The sequence below is a fragment of the Haliotis asinina genome, chromosome 3 (genome assembly GCF_037392515.1).
Source record: "Haliotis asinina isolate JCU_RB_2024 chromosome 3, JCU_Hal_asi_v2, whole genome shotgun sequence".
Taxonomy (NCBI): Eukaryota; Metazoa; Mollusca; class Gastropoda; order Lepetellida; family Haliotidae; genus Haliotis; species Haliotis asinina.
Window position 1 is genome coordinate 47193848 of NC_090282.1, and position 10532 is coordinate 47204379.

General features: G+C 37.5%; 1 protein-coding gene across 1 annotated transcript; it reads left to right on the plus strand.

The window, feature by feature from the left end:
- The first annotated feature begins 2440 nt into the window (after positions 1–2440).
- On the plus strand, positions 2441–9858 carry LOC137278134 (uncharacterized). Its single transcript, XM_067810304.1, has 2 exons — positions 2441–2802; positions 8547–9858. The coding sequence occupies exons 1-2, from the start codon at positions 2497–2499 to the stop codon at positions 8643–8645; spliced, it is 405 nt and encodes a 134-aa protein (XP_067666405.1). The 5' UTR covers positions 2441–2496; the 3' UTR covers positions 8646–9858.
- The last annotated feature ends 674 nt before the right edge of the window (positions 9859–10532 follow it).

A 10532-nucleotide genomic window follows, 5' to 3' on the forward strand; every position in this document is an offset into this window, starting at 1 on the left:
CATTCGCAAACATCTCTGTAAAATGCTATGCTCACAAGTCTTTAAATTTTAGTAAAGGAATCATCCGAGACCGAGATAAGAGTCTTGCAGATCTGTCAACCGATGACACTGTTAGTCAGTTACGTATGCAAGGAGTGAGTGAGGCTAAGCGATTCAGCTTTAAGAAGGATGGAATATATTCACTCTCAAATACTTACTTGCTTACGCTTCATGTACCCAGTTTACCCCAGTCAGTTAAAGTAGGATGCTTCTCTATGAAAATTGACATGTATGCTCCAAATCCACACGAGACCTTCCACGAAATCTATTGACTGCCAAACAGACTTGACCTGGCTGACAGCTCAGACACCTATGAGTATTCAGGATCTTCCTTCTGTTTCTTCCTCACGAAAAACATCACAATCATCTGAAACTCAGACAGCACCTACCCCGGTTATCAAAAAGAAGAATGTAAATGTAGATTACTGTAAAAAGCAAAATATAAGTGATCGTCTTCCTAAAGAACAAAGAGGCCCTGTGTCCCTTCTCAACAGATTTGACCTTTTAGATGACATGGAGTGTCACCTCCTCTGACAACCCGCTCTCGGAGTCCTTCTCCTAAGAAAAAGGGTCGTGAACCTTCACCGATAACACATCCTAAATGACGGATACACTAATACACTGGAATTGCAGAGGACTTAAGAAGAATTATAATGAGAATTATATTGTTACAGGACTTCAGCATTGTGTCTCCAATAGACTTATCTTAAACATACTGATGTTTTTAACTGACGACAATACAGTTGTTACCATTCATTTTCTCCCCAGGGGGACAAAGCTACTGGTCTGTCTATTATCCTGGTCAGACAGGACATGATTCATAGTGCCGTTCCTCTGAATACTAATCTTCAAGCTGTTGCTGTCCGACTGACGAAGTACTATTGATCATTTAGTTTTGAATCCTTCGTCAAAAATGCTATTATCACCAAACAACACGCAGTATCTATATTTTGTTATCTTGAGAAAGCATACCATACTACGTGGAAGCATGGCATTTTAAAGGATTTACAGGATTTTGGTTTGCGAGGTCGTTTGCCTCTCTTTGTATCACAGGCTAAATTTCTTGATCTCATCTTTGACTCACATCTAACCTTTCTGACTCATATTAAGTACCGCAAAGCCAAATGCCTGAAGGCGCTCGATTTGTTAAAAGTTGTTTCTAATACAAAGTGGGGAGGGGACCAAACTACCCTCCTTCACTTATATAGATCTCTACTTCGATCAAAACTTGATTACGGTTCCACTGTGTATGGTGGAGCCTGGAAAAGCAACCTAAAGCTATTAGATTCTGTACATCACCAAGGTCTGAGGCTATGTCTTGGATCTTTCAGAATCTTCTAGATTATTGGATACCAGCTCTATTTTTACAGCGGAAGCAAACGCAATACTAAGAGCTCTCAAATACATTCATTACTGAGGAAGTGAAATCCCAAATATGACATATGTTGCACATTCAAAGACATCCTACACATAAACAGTATATAATCTTTTTAATGTTAATTATCATTTAATCGTTGAATTTTTAAAGGAAATAGAATTATTAGAAAAATTGTGAATAATATGTATTGTAAATAGAAACTTGATCTTTTAAACATGGTGGTATGAATTGTCAACTGCGATTGTTAGTGGCTGTACCCTCAAAGGGGGTTAAAGTAGCGTAAAATTATTGTCCCCCTGAGAGGGTACGTAAATCCCAAAACTTTAAAAGTGAAATTTAAACTTACCAGTATTTTAAACGTAGTATTTTTAAATTTCGGCTACATATTCCTACAATCACCAGCGGATGAGGGGATGGTGTAAATCCAGCTAGGGTCCATGCAGGTAGCAAAAGTAATGTAAGTCCGCTTGGTCCTTAGTATGGTGATCTACCTTCAGCTGCGGGTGATCTATAGCCTACTTTTTATAACATTTATTGTCCAAATTGTGCTGTTAGTTTTAACTTCATATGCTAGTTTTAAATTCGAATTGTGATACTCTAGTTATTTTACCGTACTTTGACGACGGGTTTTAGAATATATACATACTCTTTATAATCATATTTGTTCTCGTCACGATATGTCTGAAATATTGCTGGTGTGACGTTAAATAACTCACTCACTCAGCTTTTATTAGACTTTTAATATGTCATTTAAACAATGTCAATGAAAATATTTATCGCAAAATAAATTCTTTTGCAATTTGTTGGAGGTTAAATCGTAGATTGACTGGACTACTGACCAATCCAGATGTGACGTAAAATAAACTAGCAGAGCGTATTAGGGCAGCGTATGCATACGGGCTCCCAGCTTCGGCGATGGTAGGGCGCGCGCAAAGGTAGCCTGGAACCAGCTGAGAAACCTGATTGTGATTGGAAGAAGGGAGACAATTTGCACCTACGGGCTCGAAACAGCGCTTGTTTTGCCTCCACTACCTTTACAGTGAAGGGGCATTTTGTTGCACGCGCAGTGCAAAGATTGAATGAATTTCTTCCGGAAAGGGTTGTTGCCAACATACTGCTTTGTGCGTTTAGCAGCGTCATACAGAACTGAAATCACGATCAAAATGTCAGGTGTGAAGGATCTCGTCGACAGCAAAATAGCTGGGAAAAAAGTGATGGTTTTCTCCAAATCGTCATGCCCCTACTGCGCGAAGGCGAAGGCGGTCTTCAAGAAATACATCGGGGATATCCTGTCGGCGGATGACTACGAAGTAATGGAGATCGAAACGAATTCAAAATGTGGTGAAATACAGGACCATCTTTACAGTATCACAGGAGGAAGGACGGTACGTTATATGACTGTATCAGTGGGTATTATACATGTTATATGCAACTGGAGCAGCCAAACCCCTGGTTGCCGTTACACCCTCACAGATACACATACAGAGAGGCTTGTAATGCTGAAAATACTATGTCCAAGGTCCAACACTCGTTCACTGATAGCCATCTGCATAGTACTTTTTCTGTGTAGACTCATGTCAGTGAAGGAGTGTTTGATCCAGGACGTATTATTATCTCCCGGTAATGCGAGGGGATACACTCGACGACTTGTCTGTCTGTCTGTCCGGCCGTAATCATTTTCTTTCCAGGGCAAAGCGTAAAAACTTCTTAATATTTCCTGCACACTTGGCAGATATGTTAAGCAGACCATAAATTGGTGACTTTTGCTGTTTGCAGATTTTGGTCATTTATCATTTTCAGAGTTTCCATGGACATGATTCAGACTTAGTCTCAAAGGGAGGGATATCTTTCAGCAAAACTTGGCAGATGTTTGATGCAAACCCCAAAGTGGTGCCTTTTGCTCATTGCAGACCTTTGTCAATTTTATTTTTCTTGGTTTCCTTGGAAACGGTTTGGAACGGTCTTTTGTTGAAAGAAAGCAGGTGTGAATACGTATCACATGCGTAACATTTTACTTAATTTTATTGCACTTTCTCTTGTAGACCTTTTGTGGCATGTACGTATATATTTTCTTAACATAGGTATGTATTCTTTGTATGTAAGACATGAGACATGTACTTAAACAAATTGTCCCTATCATATCATTGTGTGAGGTTAGATTGTACAAAACATTTGTACAAAACACCTATGTCAGTGGCAGTAAAGAAGAATTTATGTACATGCTTAATAATCTTCTATGAAAGGAGCGTTTTCACTGATACATTGTTAGTGTATTCTGAGTATTTTAAGGAAAATACTAATAAGCTAGTCTGTGACTTACATTGAACAGATTCACAGTTTGTCACTTTGGTTCATCTAGATATAATTAAATTTTTATTGTGTTCATTAAAATTGTGGCAATCTGATTGGTTAACTGGGAACATTTCTTTTGAGTTCATTTCCCAATGAATCTGAAAAAAATAAGCCACGCCTACCGAACCGGACTACTTTCGGACCTGAGGAATGTCGGGGAATACCTTTACACAGCGAGGGAATTCCCTTGCACTCGGGTACCTTAATGAACTTTGGGTAAACATTGAAGTGATACATTGTGATTAACATAAACAAACAACTCAAAATTATCCGTGAACGTTAATAACATTGCAACGCCTCGACAAGAGCATGCGCACGTTGGAACATCAGTTCATGGCATCGCAATCCCAGTCACATCACACCCTCTTTCTACTTGCGCAAATACTACAATCTCAGTTCCACTAACTTCATATCATCAGGCTTCATTTCCAATTCTCACTTTTCAAACTGTCTCTTTCAGTTCGCAGGTAGTAATTCAAACGTTTGAACTTAAAACTTTGCCGATACCGGTACGCGTCATGTTGAGTTGTTCCACCCTGATTCGCCGACTGATGTTAGCTTGGTTGACTGACGGCTGTTTGGCGGTGCTGTATGCTGATTGGCTAATGGTTTGGTAGGCGTGTCATTTTATGTAAATGAGTCACCTGAGTCATGTCACGCCATTACCGAATTCTTACAGCGAAAATGTTAATCGGTGGTAACATAGACATCTGTTTCGATGAATGTGATTATGTTTAAAGAAAATATTGTTGAAAGGGTATAGTATTTGTTGCTGAATTTAATTATAAGGATTGACTGTGTATTTCTTTCGTTGCATTGAATTATGAAACTAAAAACCAATGTGCAAACTGTATGAATCCTTAATTAATGCAGGAAACATACATTATTTTACGAACATACATGTATACATATTGTATAATACAGTCATCCCTCACAATAACGTGCTTCACGATACCACAGATTTGGTTAGACTGCGAGGTAATCCGTGGCCCCCATAAAAAATAGTTGAACTGCGATCACACCCTTTCATGAAATCGAAAATAGCTCAAATCAGCTGTTGCGCCCTGATAAATTACGAAAACTAGTGAAATTCAGTGCGGATGGCAAGTGACAGTGTTTATCGTACGCATCGATTCTATTAATTGATTGAAAGCTTAGAACATTCAGGGCTTTCTCAATAATAATCACACCAACATTGTTGTAGTAACTAATGAAAGATGAGACATGCTATCAGTCGAGTTACGACGAGTACTTACAATGTTTGCAGTGATGCAATACACTGCGCTACAGTGCGGTAAAACACAGTCATCCGAGAAAGTATGGTGTCATAAACCACATTTTATTTGATTACATTCAATCCCAATTTTATTCATTAAGACCGTTGACAGAAACAACAGAGACACCGTGAGAGCATTACCTCATTCCATACACGTACAACTTCCACTTACCACATTCATGAAGGTCTGTTTTTTGCGCCTACCACAATAGCACCAACTTCACATTATTCTTGTCAATCATGTACAGATTGCAGTCTACGAGACCCGCATTATTGACTCATTGAAGTAATTTTTTAACAATTAAATGGCCAACATTTTGTTTTTTACGAAGTTGCAAGTACCATGGGAAGTCAGCGGTGATATGTCAAACTGTCTCCTACGTAAAACGTATCCAGACCGGTAACAGCCTATGTTCATTGTTATGTTACATTTATATGTTTGCAGAATCCATGCATTATATATTGACCCAATAGCAATGTATGATAATCTGTTACAATAGCTGCTTAATACATGAAATATTCTGATAATGGAATAGAAGTTCTTTGATGTAATATTATTGGATTGTTTTTACCTGAATGACCAGTACATTGGACCAAAACATCTGTGCACGGCTGATTTCCAGCTTTGTTGAAAAACAGGTATTGTAACCATGATAACAGGAACAACAATTAAGTTATCATGTCTAATGATTTTTTATTGCAAGTTTCCTGTATGTATATATATGTTTTCATTTTCAAAGGTTTTTTATTTTCACCTTCAGTGTTACGATATTGTTTTGACTGGGCACAATACACAAAATAGCAGGTCATAAGTTTTTTAAGTTAAAAATATATACACAAATTGTTCAGTTTTAAGTGATATGACCTCTTTCTGTCAAAACCTGTCATAATCGGCCTGACCAGGTAGGCTTCTTACATAGACAAGTGAAAAGTCTCACCAGATTTCCCTGACAATGCTTATGAGGTCATCTTTGGTGTTAGTGTCTTGCACTCGCCACATAATATTGTACGTGATATTTTAACACTTTCCAGACATTTTCTATAATGAAAGTGTTTTGATACCATTGTCTGTTTTCCACTGATTGGCGCTTGCAGACACATGACAGGGAGCAGTCTTTCTGGAATATCCAGGGTCAGTTTGTAATTTGCTGGGTGATGACAGACCAGAGATTTTCATTTAGAACATTTATATATTTGTCAGTGTTCATATTTCCATCCACATATGTCTGCGTTCCCACTCAATGAGGCACCCCCAAAACACAGCTGATATCACCGTTCTGCTGTCATGATCTGTGCAAACACCTGAACATTTGGGCAGTAATTGTTCATTTCTTTTGCACCAGATATACACTTTTCTATCTCTGCCAATCACTGCACGTGTCTCATCACTAATATGATATTTCGCCACTCACTTTGGGTCCAATGCAATTTTGTTGAGTGTGACAAAATTGTAAACGGCGTTCCCTGCAGACTGGTGATGTGGTTTTCTTCGATACTTGCCACCACCTGTAGTCCTCGAACAATCGTCTGCAAACAGTTCTAGTAGACACTTTGTAAGTTTATTGTGCATTCAATTTAATTGAAATGTCATTCAATATACTCCTCCGATTTCTTTTAATGAGATGAAATAATTGTTTATCACTCCTTGGTGCCCATTTTCTCAATGTTCTGCTTCTTGGTATGTGTTCACTCGATCTGACTTGATTATAATGTTTGATATACTTTTGCACAGTTTTTGGATTAATTTCAAGTAAATATGTGATTTTGTAACATGATTTACCCCGTTGTGATAAAGTTGTGATAACATCTTTCTGATCACAGTAATCAAAGGGAAATAACTGCAAAAATATACTGATATTAGTACACACCACAAAGAAAAAACATGCGAAATTTCGTAGCGATGTTTGCCAAAACTTGAAGCCAAAATAAATCATGAAAAGTTGTGATCCGACACTGCGCAACTGTTTTTTAGAACTCATTTTTTGGGGAACTGACTGTAGATCTATGGGAATATGAAATTTCATGAATGATGACTCACTTATGGCTAAGTACTGTATACAAAAATTTCTCTCTTATAAATTATTAGCTTCTTCATAAAGCTGAAGCTGCTGTTGGCATGGGTACTAGAGATACGAGCACTGATCAAGAGCAATTTCTGTGGGCTGGTTGTTGCTTTTAATATTGGAGACACCATTTAACCTTATTCTTAGCAATGACAAACAGATTACCACCTCATAATGCATGGGACTCCGAGACCTGTGCTATTGACTCATTGAAGTTATTTTGGGCAAAATATCTGGCCAGACATGTCACGGCCTGTGATTGTGCACACTAATAGTGACTGTGTGTAGTATACTGCCCTGATCTTGCACACTATGTGACAGTGGATAGAATACTACATACTACCATGATCGTGTACACTAATAGTGACAGTGGATAGAATACTGCCATGATTGTATCTACATCATTTGAATATTCTATATGACCCAAATATAACATCTGTGAAATATGTTATCAATATTTCATTGTTCTTTAGCGGTGGGGGACATTGCTATATTTGTGGCAAACACTTGTTATACATGTTAATAATAAACTCAGCATCAAGTAAATGATGACAAATAACATATGTAGGTTTATACCAACAAACATGGGTTACCGGAAAGGGAGCAGTAATCATTGTATGACATGCAATTTTAATTTCATAATTAATTAACTCATGGACCGACACTGTTTGGAGGGTATGAACAGAACTTAATTGTTGCATACGAAATATATAAGCATTTGCTGTGTACGAAAGGTAAAAGTATTTCATATACCTATTTACCTAAGTAAAGTTTCAAAAAATTTTAAAAAGTGGCCAAGTTGGGTGTTAAGTTTACGTATTCAGATAAATCAAATGTGTGTTTTATTATGATATGTAACAGACATCATATTTTTGCATGACTTAATTAAATATCGAGGTAGAAAAAACAGAAATCAGATCAAATTGAATCAGTCACATTCGCATCCAAGCATTAGAAGATCAAAAAAAACCTACACAGCTGGGATACTTTATCGCAGTCTGAATCAGAAGCCCAGTGTCTGTGTCTGTCATGGTTGGGAGAGCAGGTACTGACCAGCTTGCAAGCTTGGTTTCTTGATATGAGAAATCACCAGTGGCACGAGCATGATGTTGCATGGCATATTACCCTGTCTAGTATGAGATAAGATATTATGGATATCAACTTCTTTACTGTGTACACATCATTTCTGGCCGGGTCACCTGATGAAAGGGTCAAAGAGTTGTCCAGAAACATAGTGTATGCAGGGAAGAAGACGTTGACATCCAAAATATTTTGTCTTATATTTGAATACCAACTTCTATAGGCCTCTCAAGAATCTCAACTGTGTCTAGGATGAACAGGCTTACAATTTGTCACTTTGTTTTTGCTTATAAATGTGTTTGATACCTTTAAAAGCAGTTTGTGAATATATCATAGCATGTCTATCTTTTTTATCCAGGTGCCAAGAGTTTTTATCAATGGTAAATTTCTGGGAGGCGGAGATGAAACTGTTGCTGCGGACAGGACTGGGCAGCTGAAGTCCCTTCTGCAGGCCTGACATACTACTTACAGTTACACAGAACAGAACTTGACGTCAACATAGTCTTCAAACAAATGTATTCAGAAAGTTGGTGTATTACTGGATGAAAAAATGAATTAACCCAGAACATTAACACTTCATTGTTATCACAGAATTTCAAGCAAAGGACTTAGCAGACCCGATTATGTAGTATATGTGATGATCTTTCAAGTGGAGATTTGTTTAAATGGTCTTCACTGTATGATTTTGATTAGCATTTAACTTCAGTTTTAACTTAGAAATTTGGTCACTTTGTAACTATTCTTGAACATGAAAATATATTTTGTTTGACTTAGTGTGTATGTTTCACCTAAATGAAAGTTCAGCTTATGCCATGACACGTGTCCAGCAGCCAGCACAAACACTATTCCCTGAATAATCTTGGAATTAATGATACTGAGACTTGGCCTGTTTGTCGAACCAGTGGTAAGTCATTAATTTGTTCAAGAGGTGCCAATCTGATTTTCTTTATGGCCTCCATGTGTAGTTAACACACAACACATACATTTCATCATTTGTGACTATATAAATTGTTTAACTTTGCACTGCAGCCATGACTCTAAGTTCTCTCACACATATGGACAAAAATCCACAAGAACAATCAACTTAAAGGTAACATGTAACCCAAAAAACAAACATAATTAAAACACAATTTTCACTATTCACAACATATATTACACATTGCAGATTGTGAAAAAACAAACAAAATTATAAGCCTACAATTGCGAATCAAAAGTACTATATTTTGTACTTGGGGTTGCTTCCATCGAAACAAAACACATGGGAGACCGAACCAAGTCAGAGTGGGTGGGTGTGTCCTCGAGTGTAATAAAGATTTTTCATTTGCGGGTTCATTGTGTGTATATATAGATGATCTGTTTGATTGGCATTTTAGAAGTATGGTGAGTAATAAGAATGTAAGATTTTTTTATGGATAACAACAACTTCTATTGTATATGAGTAGATATGGATTATCAAGCATGAGTGATAATGGTATAAGAATCCATACTGAAATGTCGCATGATATACAATGATAGTTGTTATCCATGAAGACTGTTTATAGAGATGATGGGTTTTGTAAATACATGCTCTCTGCCTTTGCATTCAATCCAATCAACAAATACTGAGAAAGTGAACTACTATGTCACTGCAAACTGTCATTCGTCCAAGTAAAAACAGAACTTGAAACTAACAATCTGAGTTTGCACTGGTTTCTGTCCAATCCAGTCATCCCGACAAAATGGATGCAGTTTGTTTGCAACCCACAGATATAATAAGAGGTCATGTGTAGAAGTATCACACTTGCCTGTGGGTGTAATTATCATGTTCTTCTTGTGTTACTACTACTTCTGTATAAGATGACCAAGTGGATGGAGGGAGTAAATGAGGTTTATTATGACTGCTATTGATGATACATCTAGCAGCCGCTCTCGGAGCATGGTTAACTAACTAGCATGCCTTGCGCTACCTACTTCCGGTATATATATAGATATTAAAATCTGGAGAATCTGGGATACTACAGTAATGACATAATATGACAGACACAGAACCCAGGTGTATTAGCCATAAATCAGTGTATTGTGTTTATGGTGTATAGCCAGATAGCTGTTAAGTTGGAATTGCATGTGGTCAGTATTGTATATTGTTATACAGGCAGGCCGGCACATAGGTGTCAATGAAACAGATATTGAGTTTTGTCTGTGACAGGGACAGCTTGTCACAATCAATAAATTGTTATCGTTTCCTTAGACATGTATTATGAGTAAGTTTTAGCACATCCTCGATATCTCCAGGGTATTACGTTCCGATAAGTCTACACTATACCCTGGATGCGTCTGTGGCGCAGCCTGATAAATTTATTACCTC

Excerpts from the sequence above, each read along its gene's own strand:
- LOC137278134 (XM_067810304.1), top strand. The coding sequence starts at position 2,497 with ATGAATTTCTTCCGGAAAGGGTTGTTGCCAACATACTGCTTTGTGCGT. Across the intron at positions 2,803-8,546 it reads GTATCACAGGAGGAAGGACG|GTGCCAAGAGTTTTTATCAA; the intron begins GTACGTTATATG and ends TTTTTTATCCAG.